The 25,303-nt window shown below is 49.2% G+C and overlaps 2 protein-coding genes across 3 annotated transcripts; both read right to left on the bottom strand.

Moving 5' to 3' along the window:
* Positions 1 to 927: 927 nt before the first annotated feature.
* On the bottom strand, positions 928 to 7,037 carry LOC135910166 (isocitrate dehydrogenase [NADP] cytoplasmic-like). Of its 2 annotated transcripts, none has more exons than XM_065442215.1 (4): positions 6,770 to 7,037; positions 5,740 to 6,044; positions 3,601 to 4,020; positions 928 to 1,609 (listed from the first exon to the last, which is right to left on the bottom strand). In XM_065442215.1, the coding sequence occupies exons 1-4, from the start codon at positions 6,884 to 6,886 to the stop codon at positions 1,123 to 1,125; spliced, it is 1,329 nt and encodes a 442-aa protein (XP_065298287.1). In that variant the 5' UTR covers positions 6,887 to 7,037; the 3' UTR covers positions 928 to 1,122. The 2 variants fall into 2 exon arrangements, with proteins under 2 accessions (XP_065298287.1, XP_065298288.1); XM_065442216.1 differs by having other exon boundaries at positions 3,679 to 4,020; positions 6,770 to 7,013.
* Positions 7,038 to 10,379: 3,342 nt separating this feature from the next.
* LOC135910165 (solute carrier family 22 member 7-like) lies at positions 10,380 to 21,786 on the bottom strand. Its single transcript, XM_065442214.1, has 3 exons — positions 20,589 to 21,786; positions 15,527 to 16,448; positions 10,380 to 11,296 (listed from the first exon to the last, which is right to left on the bottom strand). Exons 1-3 carry the CDS (start codon positions 21,348 to 21,350, stop codon positions 10,827 to 10,829), a joined length of 2,154 nt encoding a protein of 717 aa, XP_065298286.1. The 5' UTR covers positions 21,351 to 21,786; the 3' UTR covers positions 10,380 to 10,826.
* Between the last annotated feature and the right edge of the window lie 3,517 nt (positions 21,787 to 25,303).

Raw genomic sequence — 25,303 nt, 5'->3', positions numbered from 1 at the left:
TGATGAAAGAGACGGGCTTGAACAAGCGGCTGTGACAGTGATGTCACGTACCACGCAAGAGTGACGGACTAACTGACGATGTGTGTGCTGCGCTATGTGCTCTCTCTCTCCCCATCCTTCACCCCCCCCCCCCATCTCGCTCCCATGTGTAGGGCAGCAAACCGGTTGAGCTAAACTGGTTAACCTCCCTGCCTTTCTTTCTCCACTTTTTCCTTCTTACCTCTGGGAGTGCAGGTCGTTGGGCCCGATGTTCATCACGGAAGAGTGGGACGGGCTCCTGCGAAGTCCCGTCTTTGAAGACCAAATCCTGGCCGTCCAGCGCGCCCGCGATGGTGCCGGCGGGCTAGATCTGTCAGTCCCGTCATGGGATTAGCCGGGTGCGCGTTTTATCACGTATTGCTGGACCGAATGAAAGCTCACTCACTCACTCACTCACTCACTCACTCACTCACTCACTCACTCACTCACTCACTCACTCACTCACTCACTCACTCACTCACTCACTCACTCACTCACTCACTCACTCACTACACGTGACTTCAGCTAAACTTATCGTAATGCTTCTGAAATTGCTGGGACCTTTGTTTCCTTTCTTTTTTTAAGCGGGCGTTCAATCGTAGCCGAACGTGTCAATCGAGTTACTGAAGAACTACGCTCATTACTTCCCTGTAAATTTTGTGCCTGTTCTTGCAAGCTTGGAGGTATCGCGTTCTCATTGCCGGTGCTGATCACCCACAATCTCGGCGCAGCTACAGTGGGGCCTACGCACTCGTAAAAGCCTCGAGGTATGCAGACAGTAGCGCTTTATTGGTTTGTACCAACATCAAGTGTGTGTTTTATTGAGGTTTTTCGACATCGTGCGAACATGTCGAGCACAATAGGTAAGGTAGCATCTCCGCAGATTTATTTAGTCAGTAAACAGGTAGGTATTAATTGAACGTTTAATTATTTTTCGGCGTGCTTCTCGTTTACTGCACGTAAAATGAAGCATTCAAAAAAGTAGAAACACGAGAAATAACGATGCTATTCGCGAAATAAACTCTCGCTGGACTCGCGCGTGAAATCGGGACGCAAACTCGAAAGTGCAGCCAGCGTGTAGCACTTTAGCGTCGAGCGCGTCCTTCAGACTTCCTCCTCCGCGAAGAGCTGCTGGTACTTGGCGGTCATCCGCTCGGCCACCTTGTCGATGAACTCGAACGTGTCCAGGTAGTCCTGCCGCTGGACGTTGCCGAAGCCCTTGACGCACAGGGCCAGGTCCTTGGTCATGTAGCCGGACTCGACCAATTCCAGGGTGGCCGACTCCAGGGTCCTGGCGAAGGCCTCGAGCTTGGCGCTGCCGTCGAGCATGCCGCGGTGGCGGATGCCCTTGGTCCACGTGTAGATGGTGGCCATCGAGTTGGTCGACGTCTCGAGGCCGGCCTCGTGGCGCCGGAAGTGCTTGGTGACGGTGCCGTGCGCGACGTCGGCAATGAGCGTCTTGCCGTCGGGGCAGATGAGCACGCTCGTCATGAGGCCGAGCGAGCCGAAGCCCTGGGCCACGAACCCGGACTGGATGTCGCCGTCGTAGTTCTTGCACGCCCAGACGAAGCCGCCTTCCATTCGCAGGGACCTGCGCGGCACGGAAGATCAGATATCGTCTATAGTCCAGCTAGATATACCTCTGTAATGACGAATTCGTCATATTTAGCGGGAACGGAGCTTTTGTTAAGAGGGGAAATGATGAAAACGGAAAAGAGGACTGGTGCCAACACTCTTAAAACGGTTGCACCCTTTGGAGTGTAAATTTGTCCCACAACAATAATCGTCATATGTCTTGCTTGCGTTTCCTTTCCTGAAAACTCGGCGCTCGCTACTTTCCTGTCGAGAATGCTGCGTCACACTGATAACGCGCATGCCGCTCGTGACTGGGAAGTACCGGGCTCGCCGCGTTAGAGAAAGGAAACCTGGGCAAGACGGATGACGATTATTGTTGTGGGACAAGATAAGCCCCAAAGGGTGTAAATTTTTCTAAGAGTGAACTATTGCGAACTATGGTGTCTCTCGTGTGACATCAGCACTGGCTGGCTCGCGGAGAGCGCGGCATGAAGAGGGAGGTCAGGTGGTGATTACTTCAACTCGACCGTTTCATATATAGCGCAAGCAGTTGAAATTTGAGCGACAGCATCGAAAGCGCATAGGTACATTAGTGGTAATTGTCAGACACAAAACTATGATAGACTTCTACACAAATCACATCGATATAGATCGGGTTAGTATTTTTTCATTAGCGTCCCTTTAAAAAATATTTACGCACATAGCGGTGCTGTTTTCCGCATCTAACTGTGGTATTAGGGGGAAGCTTTAGCTCGGGTGCGTCTATATAAATACACGGAAACGGATGAATCGCTTTTCTTCGTTCTGGCGGTAAGCTAAAAAAAAAAAGAAATGTTGAAAACTTCAAATTTTGAAAGAACGAAACTATCAAGTTTACAACTCTGTGACTGAGCAATAAAATGAGATGTCAGACCTTTGTTAACTATACCTAATAGTGCCTCTAAAGCGGACAGAATTGACGCATTACCTGCCCCCTCTGAACTATGCCACTAGCTGGTCAATGGGACTATTACATCTTTGTTAGCGACTATACAACATGTTTAATTATATTGCATGTTCATGCTGCACATTTCTCCGCTGTAGATTATCTAACAGATTCATTATCTAACAGATGCATTATCTAGCTGACAGATGCGATACCTGTTTCTGGCGCAGAGTTACAGGCTTGTCTACATCGTGCTTGTATTTCTTTTTAACTTCGAATTTCCGGAGTGTTTTGCAAAAAAAAAAAATCCTGGGCCTTGCATTGAAATTTTGTATTCTAAGGTCTCCATGAATTTAGCACCCAGAACATCACTCAAATCGGTATAGCGGTTGTCTCATAAAATCATGTCTGCGTTTTGCGTGTTTATAGTATACGTGGCATTCGGAGCTGGCCTCGAGCTAAATGTTCCCCTTAAAAAAAATATTTAACGTCCCTAACATACCAGTTTGTAATAGACAGTTTTAGTTACACGTACGTAGAGGCTTTGCGTACGCAGAGCGTCTACGTGTGAGCAGTGCGCATGCGTAGAACGTAGCGGGTGCGCGCGCGTCTCACGGACGTACGTGAGATTCAATAGACAGTTTTAGTTACACGTACGTAGAGGCTTTGCGTACGTAGAGCTTCTACGTGTGAGCAGTGCGCATGCGTAGAACGTAGCGGGCGCGCGCGCGTTTCACGGACGTACGTGAAATTAAATTCTTTGCGTGCGTTTCTTGCGCACGTAGACAGCTTCGCGCGGGAGTTACGCAAGATCACGAACAAGCGATAGCGGGCCGCGCGCGCGCAGACGGCTCGCATCGAAACACGGCGACAGGATTGAATTGGCTACCGCCGTGTTCACATTTCCCGATATATAAAGCTACGTGGTCCCTCTTGGCGTGCGTCGCGTACGTGTAGCTAAAAGCGTTCCAGATGGCGTGCACGTAAGGTGCGTAGGCTTTTCACGTTTGCTTACGTGAAGCCTCTACGTACGTGTAACTAAAACTGTCTGATAAAAGCCGACTTGAAACGCGATCACGTGCCTGCATATAGAATGATGTCTTCTATGTCGACGACAATATGGTGCTATCGTCTGCAATATGGAAGCTATTCGCGTGCACCTTGCCACCATGTCGTCCGTGAGGCGGTGCTGGAAGAAGATGCCCGCGTCCTTGAAACTGGGCTCGTACTTCTTCTGGTAGAGTCGCTCGAAGATCTCCTTGAAGCGGCCGTCGTACTTCTTGAGTATCGTCTCCTTGGTGCTCAGGTAGAGCGGCAAGTTGCGGCTGAGCGCGTGCTGGAAGCAGCTGTAGGCGAACTCCGTGATGGACTTGTCCGTGTTGCACATGGCAGCGACCACGCCGTGGGTGTCGTTGAAGTCGAACACGTGTACGCGGTACGGCGAGCCGATGGTGGGCGTGAAGCGCACCTCCAGGGAACCCGGGCCCGGAACCACGAAGTCCCTGAAACGATTTTTGAGGGGTAATAATTGAGAGAGGTCGTTTTTGGTCATGCAGTCCGTCCACAGCGGTGACCTGCTTTGTTGAAGCCCCCCTCTCACCTCGCCCCCGAAAAACAATCTTGGCTACGCACCTGACTGCGGCGTTTTGCATAACCCACTATGCAGTTTCGGGACGTTACACCCCAGAATCCTTTATGCAGGCCAGTCGCTACGAAATGCCTGTGGAAAGACGCAGAGGACTTTGTGCGGAATAGTTTTGTGCCAACGGAAGTGTTATACATGGCTTTTGCAGCTGCTTTTAGGCAAGGGGGCGATGGTCATTCGCAAGAAAATGTTGCGCCTGTGAACTTCGATGGTCAACGAAAGGTTCCAGCAATCATCGATTTGCACAAACTCGACAAGGAGGTGATGGTGAATCACGAGGCTCACGCAACCGAGTAAAGTGATCCTTGGCACGGCCGCCGAATATCAAATAAAATAAAAATAACGTGCGGCCTGTCACGTCCACCGAGAACACTTTCATCAGCCGCAGTGCCACCAGTCGGGGTCTGTTCTATGGGATCGGCATAGAAAATGCGCCAGGACTACACGCGTGGAACGCCGTCGCCCGCGGAAGCCGAAGCGTCCCATCCGCGACAGCTAGCGCCGATCGGCCCATGCAGTTTCTTGCAATAATTATTGTATGAAACTCAATGGTTCGGCCCAACCAAGCGGCCGAGAATGCAACTGCGGCTGTCACGTTCGCTCCTATTGAAGCCCGCCTGACGCGACAGGCCCCACGTTTCTTTTTTCTTTTTATACAGCGGCCGTGGTTACGCATAAGGAGGTTGAAAAAAATTTTGCTGGAGGGAAGCTTTTACATGGCTTGCCTAAGTTTGTAGTTTGTGGGCTTTGCGAGGTTACGCTAGGTTTTGCTAAGTTGCCGGTAGGCCAGGCTATGTTGTTTCTTTGTTTTGCGAGGTTATGGTAGGCTTTGGCTAAGTTGTTTCTATGTTTTGCTAAGTAGTCTCGGCGAGCTTGACGCTGGAAGTTTTCGAGCAGTCGCAGGCCGGGTTCGCTTTCTCGGCGACGTCGACCGTTCAGGCGCCGACTGTGGCGTTCCCTGGACTGAAACTCGACATCATCGACTCGGCGTCGCCCCCTCTCATCCGCAGCTTCGGCGCGGTGTTCCGGTTCAGCTCGGCGTTGGCGCATCGATTCTCGCTTGGCAGTACGGAGCTCTTCCTGGTAAGCCGCTTATTCTTCGGGCGTCGGGATTTTCTTCGGTCTTCCCATGGCAGCAGCACGTACGCACGGAGTAGAGGAGGCGAGAGGTGTGTCGCCGCGCCGGCTGTTACTCGCCTTTGACGTCACGACTCCGCCCTACGCGCGTGGGGTGCGAGGAGGTTACGTGGCTCGGTGTTCTCGCAGATGGTTGCTAGGCAACGCGAGGCGCGCACAGCTGGTCTGAGTTTTCTGGTAACGCTCCACGGCGGAACTAAAAGCGTCTAGTCGGCTACCCTGCGCAACGAATTGGAAAGCGGGAATGGAAAAATGAGTAGAGACCCAGTGTGGTTTTTGGGTGGAGCTCGTACCGAGTGCATAGGTTATCGCCGGCTACAGTCGGTGATTAAATATATACATACGTATATATATAGTGCAAATACAGCACGCTATTCCCCCGAAACTTGACCAGTCGTCGCACTATGGCGCCGCGTCTGGCGCGGGTGTATATACTTGCTTTCCAATGTTCTCGTCTCCGAAGGCGTGCCGCGCAATGATGATCGGCTTGCGCCACTGCTTGATCAGCGGCGGCACGTTGGCGCAGATGATGGGCTCGCGGAACAGGGCGCCCCCTAGGGAGTTGCGGATGAGCGAGTTGGGCGACTTCCACATGCGCTTCAGGTGGTACATCTCGAGGACGTCGCGCTCGGCCGTGATGGTGGCGCACTTGACGCCGCAGTTGTAGCGGCCCAGCGCGTCGAGCGCCTGTAGCGTCACCGTGTTGTCCGTCTCGTTGCGGTTGGCGATGGACAGGTCGTAGACCTGCGCCCGCACAGTGTGTCGCAGGTACGTACGATTTCAGCGACAGCTTTTCTGCGGTAGTTTTCTCACAGCGATGGGCGTTATATATGGCTTACACGCAATAGCCTCCAGTATCTAAGGGGGCAGCGTGGCAATGAAATAGGACGCGAAAAACAAGAAAAGCTCAGAGGAGAGTTGACAGTCCTGCGAAATGCTTCGTAATTCGCATACGTCAAATAGCCAGCGAATCAACGAAGGCTTTATTGTGTTTTTCTTTCTTTTTTTTACGTCTGCGTAAACAAGGCAAAACGTTAGCTACTGTTCCGTTACAGCTGTAGTATACAGTACATCGAAATATAGTTAATGGGTTTGCATTGGGCTGTCAGTGCTGGACGTATCACGAAACACTGATATAAAACTGAAATTCCGCCTTCGAGCTGACTCGCACTCACCTATACTCTTTAAAAATAGTTTACCTAGTTTTTTTTTTCTCTAAACATCACTCATTCCGTTGATGACACCGCTTCTTGAGAAGTACTAGAAGCTTTTGGAAATAGCTGGGAGCGACGTCGATCACATAGCCATATAGACGACCGAAAGTACAGCTCGTAAGAACCATTTGTATTAACTATTAAGAAAAGCTTAGGAAACAACGCAAGACGAATATTAAACCGGGAAAAAGCCGCGTTCCAAATGGAAGGTCTACTGTAACGCCACGTTTCTGCGGACCGGTCGGTGCAGTGTACCTTGAGATCGATGTCCAGGAAGGGCACGATGAGCTTGTCGCGTACCAGGTCCCAGATAATGCGCGCCATGTCGTCGCCCGGCATCTCGACGATGGGGCCGCACTTGATGCGATCCATGGTCTCGGCACAGCGTGCACGCCGAGTCCTCGGACGCCGAGTCCTCGGGTGCCGGTACGGAGGGCAAGGACAGCTTCGAGAAGCAGCCGATGGACTCTAGGTATAGGCTAGCTCGGCTGCGCGTGCGGGGAACGAGGAGGGCGTGCTATGTTGTATTACTCCTTCTCTTCATCCTTTCTTTTAAGTCGAGGAAGAAAACTTTACACAGTGGCAATTTTCCTCGTGGGTTCGGGCGACGTTGAAAAGAAATCACCGGGAAGTTCAATGTAACTAAAGGAAAAAAGAAAGCTAGAATAATGTAAACAAGATCTGTGAATAGGTATGTGGGGAAATAATAGATAGATTCCAGCTTATGACTGCTTTTCGACCACAGTTTTTTAACATCGCCATGAAGCTATCGCAATGGCTCTCCAACATAGAAGGAATCAATCATACGCTCTACGCTGATGACATCACAATCTGGAGCACCGGAGGAAGCGAAGGAGCTGTTGAATTAGGCTTACAGGAGGCTGTAGATCAAACAGAGATGTACCTGGAAAATACGGGGCTTAGCTGCTCCCCGAGCAAGTCTTAGCTCCTCCTCTACAGGCCAGTCAGGAGAGGTCCCAAACCTAGAGGCTGGAAAGCGTTGGCTGAAATAAACATCAAACTCCACACTAAAAGCGGCTGTACCATCCCTGCAGAGTAGACACCATTCGGGTCCTTGGCATGTTCGTCGAATCCAATGGAAGTAACAATACGACGCTCAACAAGCTCACAGCCAAGACTGAGAACATGATCAGACTCATCAACAGTCTCGAAAAGGCAACCTCCTCAGGTTGTTCCACGCCTTCCTCATGAGTCATATAGCTTATGTGGCAGCTGTTAGGAATGGTTTGCCGAGGTGGCAACAGTTTTCTCAGCCAGCTGCAGCTGCGAGCGTTGCGAGCTTCCCCGAAGAGAACCATGGAAGCCTACCACACTTGCTGCGGTGGCTCATTTCGTCGGGACCTCGAGGTGCCGCTTCAACACCTCCTCGGCGCCGTTGTGACTAAACGCGAACAGCGGACCAACTATTGTTACTGAACCCGCCACCGCCGATCTGGTCTGCTGTGAGCAAGGGAGTTCCCGAAGGAATGTATGGGGCGGCAACGTCGCACGCGCCTTTCAATACGCAAGACAATGGAGAACCGGGGGCCACGCGGCGGGAGTCAGCTTGGGGAATAAGAGGCGACTCCTTTGGTCAAGAAGTAAACCCCAAGTTCTGCGAAGCCCGTCTGGCCTCGGTGGGGGCAGTGAAAGCTGTGCGTACGTGTGTGTGTAAGCCCTCCCGCTCAAAGGCGGCTCGGCTGCGATGACGTCGAACGTTTTTGCCTCACCTAGGGATCTAGGGAACACGGAGTGTTTATAAGCGGCTGTTTGTCGGCTGCTAGAGTGGGCTCTGTGATCGTACTCTTGAGCTGGGTGCTCGTGCTCGAGAAGCAATGTGTTTGGAGCCTCGTGCTCGCATGTTGTATGCTTCGTCTTGCGTGTTCCATTTGGGAGTCATGCTAGACTGTTGAATGTATCTCTTGTTTAAAATGTAAATACTGTAAATAAACCCTCACGACCATTGCAGAGCGTGTTGATGGACTTAGTTTACCGAGGGCTAGAATTACAGCTAAAATCTAATCGGAATGAACGATAATTTTTGAAAAGAAAATTTATATATGAAATAAAATTTATAGCCAAGTTTCTTGCAATAAGATTATATCGGAATTTAATTGAACGTTCAGACACTTTGAATCCGTATAAGCAGTAAATATCGAACGACAGTTTCATTGCAGTACTCTTATGGAACCCATTTGGAGGATAGCATTCCAGTTGAAACAGCTTTCTCCAAGATGTTCTCCTTGAGAGCTTTACTGAGTGCAGAATTCTTGGAGTTATTCTGAGGGGACATAGAATACTTTTTGTACTTATTCTGTGGGGGCATTGAACTAGAAGCTCGGTTCACTTGGATCCGGCTCCGTTTCTGAGCCCTTGCATCGAGTTCAGCATCTCTGGAGACATGCTAGTCTAGCGTATGCTGTTGGCCAGGATTCGACGGAGGCACGGAGGTCTCGTGGCTGTGCTCAAAGGGGAACGCGCCATAGCTATTGAAATCTTTAACTTCTCTATTAGTTGGCAGTGTAGAGGTGTCAGTACTGGTGCTATCTGCAGAAGATTAGCAATCTGAGTACTGACCACTTGAGATATGCATTCAGAGATGCCGACCACTAATCGCTCCTTTGCGTTTGCAATTGCTTTTTCAACTGCCCCGTCAATTTCCTGCGAAATAGTCGCCTCTGTGAAATAAGGCTCACGTGGTGCAACGCCAGCGTACCCGCGAGCCCTCTCCTTAACAGTGACAATAGCTTCTCTCCTAGAACACCTCCTTTTGTTAACTATTTCTAACACGTGCGTTTCTAGCACTCGAGCTAGGCAGTTTGAATTGTCAACGGGATGTAATCTATCACAAAGGCAACACTTTTCATGTTGGGCCATGCGATCGCCGTTATAGTGGCCCTCACCACACGTGCAGCATCGTAAACCAGATTTACAACCGCCAGCACTAAGAACATATCACCAGCAATTCCGGCATTGTACAGCTTGTGACGCCAGACCACTTTTTTTCGCGTAGCCAGCCTTTTCCCTTCTCCTGGATGTCTGCCATGGGCATTTCGTAAAGCTTTTTTTTTCTGTATAACCTTCCTGAGATACAAATTCCTGCACGCGATGACTACCAAATTTTGCTGCAGTATTTGACAGGCAATAGGCGCAAGACTGGTCCCATAAAACGCTTCTTCGTGGCGTAAGGAGATCACTGACATCGGCCGTACCCAGTGGCATGGCTACCGTTCGTGCGGAACCGCGAGGTGCCAATCGTCGCTCCTTTGGAGTCGCATTTCGTGTCTATGTATTTGCAAGCGCAGGCATGAGCTCGCGTTACACAGTTCCGACCGCGGAACCTTTATTCTTCAATCATATGAGCATGTCGAGTCTGTAGGCTATATACTTCCGAGGCCAGTGCAGCATACCTTTCGTCAGCCTCACAAAACAATCAAGGCCGAGCTTTTGAGCTAGCAAGGAAAACGTCAAGGCGTTTCTGAGCAGATTCCAGTGGGACCAAATGAATGCGTTCAGAACTTCGCAATTTCGAGCGTGCAGTTCAAAAGCGGAGCACAGTCTTTTTGACAGCATGACCATCGATATTTCATTATTCGAGAAGCAGGCGTTAGCGACGGCGTTTTGTTCAAGCAGGGAGTATATAGCTCAAGAAACAGCCCGGGAACCACCTCAGGTGCAGAGAGCATTGCAGCACTTCCCAAATAAACATGAGAACTGAAGGCACCTTGTGCAAAATAAAAGAAAGAAGAAAACAGTGAGCTCTCGTTCGAAAAAGAAAAAAAAAGCGAGTCTTACGGGAGGACTTATTGCCGGGGCAGTGATTGCCAGTTTACCTTTAAAATCGTAAAAGGAGGAACAGGAAAAAAAAGCACACACAAACCTAGATAATTCTTTGCTGAACGAATACCACAAATAGAAAGTACAGCCGTGTCCTTTTCTTTCGTATACAACAAACACATTCCAGCACAATCGATGACAGTCGCAAATCGTTTCCGTCAGAAAGTTGAGCGATGGCCAATGTCTGTCATGCCATCCTCCAGGCACTTGGAGCATGTTGTGCCATGCTCCAGTGACTGTGCTTTCGGTCGTTCGCAAGAAACCGTGCACAATATTCTCGCGCAAACACGGCAGCAACCTATAACTGCGTCCAAGGAAGCTGAGGCCCATGACTGCAAGGAAATATACTACTCGCATGGTTATTTCAAACGCGCTTAGCACTTTCATTGCCGTAGGTTCAATGGCACACATGGCTTATACGGTAGCTGGAGTCGAGGAGAGAGCTTCGTCGAAGTTGAAATAGGCACGCTGTTGGTCAGGGTTGCTCGGCAAACTTGGACAGCGAGGGGGCCGAGTCCTTGTGCCTCGGGTGGGCCAAGCTCGACGCTCGCCTACTTCGGGCAATCCGGAGCGGCGCGTCGAGCATCCACTTGTCCTCGGCGTCCCTGCGCGCGCTAACGTCGGGGGGCGTGTGCGTGGCGTGTATCTTGGTGGTCTCGGGCATCACGACCAGGACCAGAGCGGCGAACGCCAGCAGCAGCAGCGAGACCACGGTGAGCTCGATGCCAAGACCCAGGCGAGAGTCGGAGCTCGCGAAAGAAGCGGCGATGGAGCCCAACCGACCGCTCACGTAGCCGAAGGACGCGCCGCTGGCCCTGATCACGGTCGGGTACATCTCGATCGTGATGACGCTGAGACTGACTGCGGCCGAGTCGACGGCCAGCAGCGCCACCACGCGGACCGCCGTCTCGATGTGGCGCACGAAACCGCCGGCGTTCGAGGGATCTGCAGTAGGTGTGGTTTGTCGAAACATCGTGTCGTCACTTCACATCCCGTTTGTTTCCTGAAAGACTCCTCTGGGGGTTTTTGAAGGGTATATTACAATACTGCCACATGGACATCCAAAATCGAGAATCTCACAGATGGAGTAGCATACTGTGGTATAAAGGTTATACACAAGGCTAACGTGCCTCTGAAAGGCTGACCAACGTTTCTACAAGAGGACCTACCTTCGTCAAAGGCAGGTCCTCTTATACGGTACACATGGCGCGCTGCTGCGGCAGTAGTACTCTTTTTTTTTAATTTTCACCCGCTCTGCTCCGTCGAGGCGCACCTCGTGACGTGGCGTCGCAGCCAATGGGAATTTAGGTGCCGTTTCGTCTGTCGTCTGCTCTAAACGACAGACGAAACGGCACCTGGGCCATTCAACGCTTTCGCATCAATAAGACTCCGTGGACATGTGTAATCACTGCGCATACGCTACAAACTCCGGTTGATTTCAGCTAGAAGGCAGACACCGGAGTGTCCGAAGATCGTAACTTTCGCATCCTTAGCATATGGCCACGAGTGATGTGACATTAGGTTGGCCAAGCCAGCGCGAAGGAAGCATCCTTACCAATCGTGATATCATTAGCTTCGTGCTCGCCCGACGGTGATGCACGAGCATCATCATCATCATCATCATCATCATCATCATCATACACAGCCTGGTTACGCCCACTGCAGGGCAAAGGCCTCTCCCATATTTCTCCAACAACCCCAATCATGTACTAATTGTGGCCATGCCGTCCCTGCAAACTTCTTAACCTCATCCGCCCACTTAACTTTCTGGCGCCCCCTGCTACGCTTCCCTTCCCTTGGAATCCACTCCGTAACCCTTAATGACCATCGGTTATCTTCCCTCCTCATTACATGTCCTGCCCATGCCCATTTCTTTTTCTTGATTTCAACTAAGATGTCATTAACTCGCGTTTGTTCCCTCACCCAATCTGCTCTTTTCTTATCCCTTAACGTTACACCTATCATTCTTCTTTCCATAGCTCGTTGCGTTGTCCTCAATTTTAGTAGAACCCTTTTCGTAAACCTCTAGGTTTCTGCCCCGTAGGTGAGTACTGGTAAGACACAGCTATTATACAATTTTCTCTTGAGGGATAATGGCAACCTGCTGTTCATGATCTGAGAATGCCGGCCAAACGCACCCCAGCCCATTCTTATTCTTCTGATTATTTCCGTCTCATGATCCGGATCCGCAGTGACTACCTGCCCTAAGTATATGTATTCCCTTACGACTTCCAGTGCCTCGCTGCCTATTGTAAATTGCTGTGTTCTTCCAAGACTGTTAAACATTACTTTAGTTTTCTGTAGATTAATTTTTATACCCACTCTTCTGCTTTGCCTTTCCAGGTCAGTGAGCATGCATTGAAGTTGGTCCCCTGAGTTACTAAGCAAGGCAATATCATCAGCGAATCGCAAATTACTAAGGTATTCTCCATTAACTTTTATCCCCATTTCTTCCCAATCCAGGTCTCTGAATACCTCCTGTAAACACGCTGTGAATAGCATTGGAGAGATCGTATCTCCCTGCCTGACGCCTTTTTTTATTGGGATTTTGTTGCTTTCTTTATGGAGGACTACGGTGGCTGTGGAGGCGCTATAGATATCTTTCAGTATTTTTACATACGGCTCGTCTACACCCTGATTCCGTAATGCCTGCATGACTGCTGAGGATTCGACAGAATCAAATGCTTTCTCGTAATCAATGAAAGCTATATATAAGGGTTGGTTATATTCCGCACATTTATCTATCACCTGATTGATAGTGTGAATATGATCTATTGTTGAGTAGCCTTTACGGAATCCTGCCTGGTCCTTTGGTTGACAGAAGTCTAAGGTGTTCCTGATTCTATTTGCGATTACCTTAGTAAATAATTTGTAAGCAACGGACAGTAAGCTGATCGGTCTATAATTTTTCAAGTCTTTGGCGTCCCCTTTCTTATGGATTAGGATTATGTTAGCGTTCTTCCAAGATTCCGGTACGCTCGAGGTCATGAGGCATTGCGTGTACAGGGTGGCCAGTTTCTCTAGAACAATCTGTCCACCGTCCTTCAACAAATCTGTTGTTACCTGATCCTCCCCAGCTGCCTTCCCCCTTTGCATATCTCCCAAGGCTTTCTTTACTTCCGGCGTTACCTGTGGGATTTCGAATTCCTCTAGACTATTTTCTCTTCCATTATGGTCGTGGGTGCCATTGGTACTGTATAAATCTCTATAGAACTCCTCAGCCACTTGAACTATCTCATCCATATTAGTAATGATATTGCCGGATTTGTCTCTTAACGCATACATCTGATTCTTGCCAATTCCTAGTTTCTTCTTCACTGTTTTTAGGCTTCCTCCGTTCCTGAGAGCATGTTCAATTCTATCCATATTATACTTCCTTATGTCAGCTGTCTTACGATTGTTGATTAACTTCGAAAGTTCTGCCAGTTCTATTCTAGCTGTAGGGTTAGAGGCTTTCATACATTGGCGTTTCTTGATCAGATCCTTCGTCTCCTGCGATAGTTTACTGGTATCCTGCCTAACGGAGTTACCACCGACTTCCTTTGCACACTCCTTAATGATGCCCACAAGATTGTCGTTCATTGCTTCAACACTAAGGTCCTCTTCCTGAGTTAATGCCGAATACCTGTTCTGTAGCTTGATCTGGAATTCCTCTATTTTCCCTCTTACCGCTAACTCATTGATCGGCTTCTTATGTACCAGTTTCTTCCGTTCCCTTCTCAGGTCTAGGCTAATTCGAGTTCTTACCATCCTGTGGTCACTGCATCGCACCTTGCCGAGCACGTCCACATCTTGTATGATGCCAGGGTTAGCGCAGAGTATGAAGTCTATTTCATTTCTAGTCTTGCCGTTCGGGCTCCTCCACGTCCACTTTCGGCTATCCCGCTTGCGGAAGAAGGTATTCATTATCCTCATATTATTCTGTTCCGCAAACTCTACTAATAACTCTCCCCTGATATTCCTAGTGCCTATGCCATATTCCCCCACTGCCTTGTCTCCAGCCTGCTTCTTGCCTACCTTGGCATTAAAGTCGCCCGTTAGTATAGTGTATTTAGTTTTCACTCTACCCATCGCCGATTCCAGGTCTTCATAGAAGCTTTCGACTTCCTGGTCATCATGACTGGATGTAGGGGCGTACACCTGTACAATGTTCATTTTGTACCTCTTATTAAGTTTCACAACAAGACCTGCCACCCTCTCGTTAATGCTGTAGAATTCCTGTATGTTACCACGAGCAACCCTGCGTCTATAAAAAGTGTGCACACTTTGGAGCTTACTGTCCTCATCAAGCTGCGATCGCGCTAGCTCCATGTTCGACCGACGGTAAGGCGCAAACAGTCACGTCATGCATGGGTGAGCGTCTTCTAAGGGCGCGACAGTTGCGATTTTCGGCTCCTCAGGGGACGTATTCTCGGACGATCGCCTTCGGTGATGTCACTTGCAGTGCGCGCTTATTGGCTAGTCGAACAAAACCGGATGATCAGATTAGTTGGTTGAGCATTGCGTCAGGCGAATGTGATAGTATCGGCGAAAATGATCGAGAATACGTCCCAAGCTTCGCTTTCTTGTGTGAAATAAGGCACATATAATGACACTGCAAGCATTAGCCGTGGGCCAACTTTCTTTTATTTCTAGAAATGGTTAGGAGCTCCTCGGACGGCGAGCTTCAAGTCTTTAGGACCGATCGCATGATTATTTTGTTGAGAAAGTAAATGATGTAATTGGACACATAATTACCCTGTATCGAATCATTTCCATGCGGGCACCTCTGTGGTGAAATTAACCCAGACAACTTTTTTTTTTTCTCCGCTTCCCTAAATTTAAGGAATTTGAAACGCATTTTATGAAAGACCCGGTATTGCGACTTAATACCAGTACATATGTCGACTAATGGTTATCTCTAAAGGACATAGTTCTCTTAATTGTTGCATGGCGTCCTTATTTTTTTTCTAATATTTCTTATACATATGCGGGCAACCCTAATCTTAGGCGATTTGGTAAGTTCCGATTATTGCCCAATCTTCTATAATGAATACGTGCCACTGTGAGACACAGTGTGTATACATATCTCAAATGCATTATTATAAACGTGTTGGAAGGCTAATCCAATCGCCAAGACAGATTCAGTTCAGTGGGGGGTCCCTTTAAAGCTACGGTGTGTGTAGCAGGCCTTACCGGGCAAAATGAAGCAGAAGGCGCCGAGCACCGCCACGAGGCAGCCGAGAGCGATCATGCAGACGGCGGTGGCGATGCGTCGTCCCTTGCGTTCGAGCAGGAACACGTTGAATGTCACGGCGGGGCACTCCAGCGCGATCTGGGCGTAGTGGACGGATCGGTCGTCGTGGCTACCTCGGAGCTCGTGGAAGAGGCTCATCACCAGAAACGAGCAGCCGAAGGCCACCAGGGTCTCGGAGCGAAACAACGGGTTCGTGAGCACCTCGAGCGGCGGAGCCTCGTTGACCCCTTCGTTGGTGCTGTCGCACCTGGACCTCCTGTCCTCCTTGCGGAGGCCTTCCAGCCGCTTGGCCACGCGCACGAGGTCGACGCAGTTGGTCTGGGCCGCCGACATCACCACCTTGGAGAGCCGCCGGAGCCTGCGCGTGGCCAGGAGCCAGGGCGGCGACTCCTCGATGAAGTACACGGCGCCTACGAGCAGCGTGCTGGGCAGCATGTTGATCATTTGGATGAGTGCCCATTCGTCGGCCAGCTCGTACGTGATCTCGCAGTACACGTTGGCGGCCGAGACTCCGCCGGCGATGGCGATGGAGCTGTAGAGCACGCGGCGCGAAGAGTCGGTCACCTCGAAGAGGAGCACCGAGGACACGATCACCAGGGCAGCGGATGAAACGGCGACAAGAACTCGCAGTATGGCGAACATCAGCAGCGTGGTGGTGAGGGCGAGCGTGGTGCCGGCGAGTATCAGGCAAAAGAGCGCGACGGCCAGCACCGGAGTCCGGCCGATTCGGTCGGCCGCTATACCCGTGAACGGCATGACAACGACCGTGCTGCCCATGTAGCTTGCCATCATCGCTTTCAATATCCAATGTCGTTCGCACACTAGGTCCCACTGGGATATGACAGAGGTGTGGATCGGAACCTGCAGATATGGAGTGGTGTTTATAGTTTAGCACGTAATGATGGAATGTACCATAAGGTAACTTGCGCACTGATCACTCCAGCGCTGTGTACCCGGAACCGTCGGCGAAAATTGATTTTTTTCTTGTGCCTGTAATAAAAATTTTGCGGGGCAGTATAACGTTGCCGGACCCTTTCGGCACGTATGCGACGTCCCTGTGCCAAAATCATCTTCACGGAGTCTCTGTCTTTGCGGCATTTTTTAACCCTCCGTTGCATGCCGCCACGATCGTCGGTGAGCCACCAAAAGTTCAGCAAGGGGAAGCGGGCTAATCGGAGAAGCTGGAACAACTCTCCTCACTCGGTTACCTGCTTTCACAGCGCTAGCTCGGCTTCACCGAAACCCTCTCTCCTTTTCTGTGCACTCCCGCATGTCGTCAGCGAATTAAAGAAAACATCTAACGGTAGGCAATGCTATTCGCTTTGAAACCAAGCAGAAGTCATCTCTTATAAACGAGGAGAGCGTTTGATTGAGCTGTTAAAACAATCTTGCGGATTACCGCCTGTGTTTGAGTCAGCGGTTACGTAAATTTGCCGTCAGAAGATTAGAATAAAGGCAGAATGAAATAACTGCAATATAGCCGCCCCGGTGCGGACTATATGCTGATTCATTTCGCATCATCTACCACACAGGCTTACCAGCAGTGGTTGCTTAGTGGCTATGGTGTTGGGCTGCTGAGCACGAAGTCGCGGGATCGAATCCCGGCCACGGTGGACGCGTTTCGATGGGGGCGAAAACACCCGTGTGCTTACATTTAAGTGCACGCTAAAGAACCCCAGGTGGCCCAGATTTCCGGAGTCCTCCACTATGGCGTGCCTCATAATCAGAAAGTGGCTTTGGCACGCAAAACTCCATAATTAAAGAAAAATTACCACACAGGCTTAGCAAAGTGAAATCGGTACCGCTTATTGTTATTCGTTGTCTTTTACTCCGTATTGTGGATCGTCGGTTGATAGTCAGCAGGTGCTATGAAGGATTCATGCTGGAAACTTAATCAGTAATACACACAGGCGGGAATCGCGGAGCTGTATATAGGGCGCACCTCATTATTACTGCAATCTCTAATTGAGGCCTGGTGGGTAAATTATTTGTAGATTGAAAGTGTTTCGATATTCTGAACCCGCTGAGGACACACACTGCAGTTAGTGACAGGTCAACATGCAGCGGCAAGTGCGCCTCGCAGGATCTGCGTGTTGCAACGAAGCTTTGTTTTGGGCTAGTTGGTTCCTTTCTTGAGTCCTGGCAAGGAAGCGCTAAAAAAAGAACAACAAAAGAACAAAGACGAGGACAATTAGGGACGCACAAAACGGATCGCTTCATCCTGGTCTTTCTTTCTTATCTTATCCTTCGTGCACGTGTTGGCTTTCCTCAGCAGCTTCCTTGCTGAGAAATTCCTCACCCTATGGAAGGCGAGCAACCGTTTGTTCTCGTGGCGAGTGATAGTATTACCTGTGACGCAATAGACCGGGGCGATTCGACCATTTTTGGTGCATTTCATATAACCCACCATGGAGGAGGCATTCTGTTCGATATATCAGTGAAATCGATTTTCTGATCTACTATTTTAAATGACCCGTTGGTGTTGGGAGCCCTTCTCATTCGTTCCCACATTCCAAGACGTTGGCTGCTTGCGGGCCTGGCGCATGACTGTGACGTACTCATTGTCATTGCATAAATGGGGCATCTTCGTTTCGTGCGGCATCCTTTCCATGGGGCTTATATTTGAAGTGCAGATGGATGGAAAGGAAGGTGCAGGACAACTTTTAATGAGGGAGGTTATTGACTTTCGACTGATTGTTCACAGTTATTGACTTTTGACAGTTATTGGTACACTGCACCATAACCCATGCCCTGCCGTTGGTAGGGAACCGAAGAGGAAGCTTTTACAGCTTAGTACAAAGCTGGAAGGAAACAGCCTGACGCGTTCAACGGCCCTGCGGGTTATGAATGTATGTTTAGACGTTGGGGTACCTCGACAAAGACTTGCATCGATCGACAATCCTCCCAACAATTTAGCTCAGGCAGGATATCGAAAGTCGATAGGCGTTTTCAGGTGAACTTACAAGATTTCCTAGGCCGCCTGCGGACTTACGCTTATAGTTGGCTCATGTTTGTACACTTTCCACAGGCAACCTGTGTACAGGAAGATATCAGTATATAGAAAATGGAATACAAATACCCGGAAGATAAATTGGTCTTGAAGTATACTACGGACAAACTAAGCACAAACGTAATTCATTGTTCAGGAGGGGAAAATATCCTCTCAGAGCACCGTATCGAGTGAGTGGGATCCAGCTCAAGTGGTGCGATCAGTGCTCTTTACCATGAATGACGAGTGTGCGCCCCTATTTTAATTTGCTCTCTTGAATTAGAAGGAACATTTCATGCCGAGGTGGAGTAAAACGCATGTTAACGTCGTTTGATCATCATGATCATGATGATGATGATGATCACATCACACATTAGCGAATAGAGCATTTGAATTTTGAATGCTGAAATGTAGAATAGTTCAATGTAATAACTATGAAGAAAACTTGACGCGGAAAGGTGGGCTAGTTGGAACAAGGACGTCTCAGACATTTCTAGCGTTCCAGGGAAAAAAAATGAGATTCCGTAGAACAGAGAAAGGACAACAGGACAGTAAGGAGACTGGTCGTGAACTGGTTTTACCAGTAAAAAAACCAGCGCTTGCTATCTTTCTATATGTGCTATGTTTCTAAGCGCCGCTTCACTTACAGGCCAACTGCAACAAAATTTTGGCCCATGTAAATAAAGAGCCTAGTTTTAAATTAGTGTAGATGTATAGACCTTTCGTGCACGATTTAACGTTTGAAATAGGAGCGGAAGCGTCGCGACAAACTTGCCAAGTAGACTTTCTTCGATGTCCAGAGTGAAAAAGAAACAAAAAGAGAACCAACAACAAAATTCCACCAAAACCAGAAGTGACGCAGGACCTAGAGCGCGCGGCTCCTTGGCATGACCCCCGAGATAAGGCACCGCCAGGGGCTGCGGTCGACGCGTTGAGAAATCTTGGAGGCTGTGTGCTAATACTTAAGGCTCATTCACATCGTTGACCGACAGCTGTCGCAAAGCGACCTGTCGGAAATGGCCGCAAATGGTGGCTTTTTTCGAAAAGATATAGTCTTCCAACGTGGTAGCATGAACCAGTGATAAGAGTACGTATAACTTGCTGTCCTAAGTGAAGTTTCGCTTAAGTACACATCTCGGAAGCACATATGACACGTGAAAGGCTTCAGACAAGATGCTTTACGAACCAGCGGAAACGCATGAAGTGTAACTTTTTGCTACTGTAAGTGAACTCGTGTGCGGAATGGGTGCTGCAGCAGAAAATAAATGAGCTATATTGATGGTCAATGTGGGCGTCGCTTTGGAGCGTTGGGGGAGACACAATATTGTCGAACAGTCGGGCATATTTCTCGTGAAAATTTTTTTTTCGTTTTCAACGATAAGTTATCGAGATGCAGCCTTCAAAATCTGAAGTTACTGCTTTGTGAAGGCTGCATATACAAAATGTCCCTGCCCTCGCAGTGCATGCATTCTTGCGCTGCCTTCTTAACAACCGATAGCCGCGGGTGCTATCCTACATGGATTCGCGCTTTCGAGGGGAAAGCTTGTGCACGTGAAATACTGGAGAAGCTGCCATGGGCTGTTCTCGAAAAATACGCCATTTGCAAAAGGATTTGAGTATTTTGCCGCACATACGCGTATTTCACCTCAATAAGATGCAGCCTCCCATCCAGAACTCTGAGCTGTGCAATATCAAGAAGCCGAAGCATCCGTCGCCGTAAGCTATATTATCTGGTACGATGCTGCGCGGCATAGCCTACAAGACCGGAAAGTGGCAACGTGAGAAAAAAGAGGGACTCTGTTATACGCAAACTTAAGGACTTAATTGCTTTCTTTTACTTTGATGTAAATATCTGGGAAGGACTCAGTCCCATAATCATTTACACATTTGCTTAGTCAGCATAGATCCGTCGCACAGAGTACAAAATTTAACGCTCAGCCCGAACGCGTGCTCATTAGGATCACACGAAACGGGCGTTCCTTCGCTTCAATGCGCGACTGGCGGGCGCTTACGTCGTATTCCCAGCCGGCGTCGCAGGGAACCTTCGTCGACGAGCCGACGCCTCGTCCGTACGGCGCGAACGGCGGTTCGTAGCGCAGGCAGCGGCTGTGCGAGCCGTCCTCCTCGACGGGGATGCTGCTGTTCTTCCACTCGTCGGGCGGCAGGTTGGCGAACGCGGCCGGCGCCTTGCACCAGTGGCCGACGGGTCGCGCCAGACTCAGCATGGCCAGGGCTTGGACCACGGTGCAGAACACGGCCAGCATCGTGCAGAGCAGGATGATCCACTGGAACTTGCCGTGGCCGTAGACGACGACGTGATCGAGCGGCGTCACGGCGCCGGGGACTTCAGGGGCCGAGGTCGGGGCTCCAACCGTGCACGGCTGCTGTGCGCCGGAGGCGATGCGTTCTAGTTTGGCGGTGGTCGGTGATGGCGGCGAGGGAAACGCGGGCGGGTGGCGGCTGTCCACCAGGCCGGTGCCTGCGGTATCCCTTGTCCCCGGTAGCGCGGTTAAGGGTCCGGCGTGCGGTCCGTCCCGCGGTGCAGGTGGTGAACAGGCCGTCGATGTGCCGTGGGTGCCCACTCCGCTGGGGTCATTGGTGCCAGCGACGAGATGGACGGCGTTCTTGCGGCTGCTTTTCGTGGTGACGTCTGACGCAGCGGAAGAAGACTTTTGTCGCTTCTTCTTGGTCATTCCGTCGGGTGTGATGACGAATACGGCTCCAAGGCTGTCTTCGGTCTTCTTCTTGTTCTTCTTCTTGTTGCCTCCAGACATGGCTCGTACCCACGAGGGGGATTGGCCACACTGGATGGAATGGTGACGATGATGAAGCCTCAATTAGTGGCACAAACCCACTGTGGCGGATAGGCCACGAACCGGGCAGTACTAAGATTGAAAAAAAAAGTGATAACTTAGGTAATAAATAAGTAAGAAAAAGGAAAATAAATGAAAAATCGAAGATGAGAAATAAACAGATAATAGATCAAATAAAGTAGGGTATAATAAGGTAGTGAGCCTTGCCTGGATAGGAAGAGTAACACGAACTTATTAATAAATTACATTAAGTAAAGGATAGACGTAAAATTGAGCAAGTTAAGCTTTCAATAATAATACTAATAATATTACAAATGCGAATTTGTGTTTTTCCTCTTTGAGTTTTCTAAATGTGTACTTTATTGAAGGAGAAATAAATCAATCGTGGGAAACGATAAACATTTATAAGGCAGTCTTTTTGTGTCACAGAGGCAATTATATACGGCTCGGCAAACGTTTCTGAGGCTGTATCCTAATACGGTTGCTCCAAGTGAGAGTATAACAGTACTGCATAAAGGTCCTAGGTGTCGAAGCGAAATTGATAAACGTCGTTTTCGGTTTCTAGAAAGCAGCCGACACGACAATAAATATTGATCGATAGATTCCGGCTGATTGCAGAAATAGCATGACGGGGATACCGCCAGACCACATCTGTGCAAGTAAGTGTGGGAATGCGGCAGCGCAGCCTTGTAAATGATACTTCGAATGTCCGGTTGGGACAACATTGTCGGTTCAAAGAATCATTTAGATGCATAAAGTGTGTAGATTTTACTAATGAGAGGTTTCTTTATTTTCGGTCAAAGAAAACTGCCTTTATCTAGCTGCAGTGATGTGCGCAGTTGCCGGCAGTACATATATGAAGGGACCCGTTGAAGAAGCTCGTGCGAAAGAATCGGCTATTCCATTATAAGATGAAGGTGTCGTGGCCTGGTATTCATACTAAATGGATTAAACAAGTGTGGCGAGCTAATCTATAAAACGTGTTCAAATCTGTCGAATTTGTAGAAGCGTTAAACGCGCTGCATACAAAACGAGAATCTGTGACAATTACAGCGTTTGAAACATGAAGGGGTAAATTTCGCTAAGCAAGAACTATTGCCAGAAGTTCGGCCTGAAAAATTGATGTGTATTCTGGCAGGCGTAGTGAAAAAGACCAATCGAGGGATGGTGAGTAGATTGCCACGCCTACCTTCCCTTCATACGAAGAAGAATCAGTCGCTATTACGTTTATTGGGAAATGGCCCAAATAGTCTTGCAAAAGGGCGTTCGAATATGTTGGGGCCAGCAATTTTGCGTTATTGCCAAAAATGTCTGAAAATTCAATGTTGAGCCACAACGTGGACCTATCACACGGAATGATTTCCCTAAGGCGAAGAATCGACGGTGCTAATTGTGCCCGCACAAATACAGCTCCTGGAGTACGCAACCGTGGCCACGTGCTATCAAAAAATTTATTTGGCTCAGTAATAAATACATATTGTGTACGTCGTAAACGAGAATCATAAGTTCTTAAGTAGGTTTTAACTATAAGCATGCGGAATCTCGTGCGAAGAGAAGGTAGGAGGCGCGCTTCCTGGTATAACACATTATTAGCCACGAATTTAGGAAGACCTGAACATAGCCGAAGAGCTTCTCTCTGTGTTAAAAAACAAGTGGTCTTGCTTTGTATTTTGTACTTCGGGATGGAATGGTCTTAATGCGTGGCGAGTGAGGCTGTGTGATCCTTCTCTTCAGAACGAGGTGTCTGATGTGGTGGTGGTGGTGAGGATGATGATGCTGGTTTCCATACTATGGCACATGCCCACGACGGGGGATTGTGCTCGTTCCTTTCCGGTAAGAACGATACCGATTATCTCTGTTTATCGCAACAGCAAACGGTGCGGACGCTCGAGGCGCATTCGCGCCGTCAACTTTCACGTCGGCGTCATCGTACTATAGTGCTATCATCGGGCGCATGCGCAATCTGCGCGTGGGAGATTAGGGGTGCCATCATGTACGCGTTCCAAAATCGAACGGAGGCGGTCCGTTTTTTACGTCACGAAATAGGCGGTCCGTTCCGTTGGGTTCGTACGATAGCACACGACACGGAATGATTGACAGCAGGCATCACGTAACAACTGACGTCGTGGCGTTCGTCACAGTTAAAATTGACCAATCGTGTGCGGCTCGGTAGAACGGACCGCCTCCTTTCTATTTTGGAACGCGTACAAGATCGCACCCTAGAAGTGCGTTTGGCTCCAAAAGCGACGACACCAACAAGTGGATGCACCTTGACGGTCCACTGACTTCGGCTTTGGCGGAGCCAGAGCCGAAGCCAGTGAAATTCCGGCTAAGAGAAATTCCGGCTAAGATATGCAAGTGTTTTGTTGGCACTGGCTATTATAGACCCAGTGCGATCATTCCAGGTTAGTTTTGAGGATATAATGACGCCAAGATATGTATGTGACGAGACTACTTCGAGAGGAAATCTGTCACGATGATATGAAACCGTTGTATTAGCAGATCGAGTCACACGCATAACTTCGAATTTTTTTAGTGTTTAATTCCATGCGCCAAGTCTTATACCAAGCGGACACAGCATCGAGGTCTGAATGTAAAATAGCAGTATGGTTAGGACGGCTTCCTACTTGAAATATTACACAGTCATCTGCAGAAATATTACACAGTCATCTGCAACTGCCATCACCCCGTTTCAAAGAGGACGCTTTTGCCTTCCATCCATCCATCCATCCATCCATCCATCCATCCATCGACGTCCCGTCGTGGGAGACTTGCGCCCGGATCACCAGAAATCTTCAGGAGAATTCGATAAAGTTATTACCAACCAACCAGTTCGATTCAATTAAAGAAACAAGATTTGAGAACAGGTTGCGCTGGAAGGTTTTGCATGGAATGCTATTAAGAGAAATGGGGCGATAATTTAAAGGCGAGTGTTTGTTGCCAGACTTATGGAGTGGAGCCACCCTCCCGATTTTCTGATCAGTGGGAAGGGTAATGTTCTCGAGGGGACTACAGAAATATCCCCGGTAGAAATGCGGCCGCCGCGGCCGGGATTGGATCCCGCGACCTCGTTCATAGCAGGACAACACCGAAGTCGCTAAGCAGCCACGACGGGTTGAGGTGCCTTGCTTGCAGCGCTGCTGGCTTGTTCCTGATCACGCAAGCTGGAAAAGCAATGAGCGTGACGCTTAACCTTACCATTGCTTTCAATGCTTTGCCTTCGAGCGTCCTTCGAGCGTCCTTGTTTGCCGAGCGTATTGTCCTTAAAGACCCCCTCCGGGGGTCCTTAAGGACAATAAACTGAAAGAAACTGAAACTGAATTTTCCTGGTAGGCCGTACATTTTGTCATTTACTCGTGGCTCATCTTGTCACCGTAACCCAATAAAAGCCCGTGCAATGACTCGATAGGCGTTGTTCCGACAAGGGCCCTACATACAGAAAGTCAATCTAGACTCCGCGATATGTGGCTCACGTTACTTTGCCCCCTTCCCCTCGTAGGCCTCGTGGTCATCGGTGAATAGATAAGTGTTCGCATCAGAATGCTTTCCTGGATGCCGGATAGGCTGAGACGGTCGTGACACCTTTGCGAAGGACATGAATTCAGAGTTTTTGGATAAAATGTCCGGACTTCACCGTCTGAAAGCGGGCTGTTGGCCCAGTGCCTTCCGGAAACTTTGTCTGGGTGTGGCTCAATCACAACCGAAGGTCCAGAGTTAAGTGTATCCATACATCGCGGTCTGGATTTAAGAAAACAAAAGCCTCGGCAATTTATGCACAATTACATTTACATACACAGGACTTGACATGCTTCTTTAAGCCCCCCCCCCCCCCCCCTTTTTTTTTTCTACTCACAGGGCATGTTTGCCGCCGTGGCCTGTCATTGTAACGACGCTGCGTTGACGCTGCGGGAAAA

This window comes from Dermacentor albipictus, chromosome 7 (assembly GCF_038994185.2).
Source record: "Dermacentor albipictus isolate Rhodes 1998 colony chromosome 7, USDA_Dalb.pri_finalv2, whole genome shotgun sequence".
NCBI classification, from domain to species: Eukaryota; Metazoa; Arthropoda; class Arachnida; order Ixodida; family Ixodidae; genus Dermacentor; species Dermacentor albipictus.
Note: the sequence above shows the minus strand (reverse complement) of the source record. Positions and strands in the feature narration are given on the sequence as shown.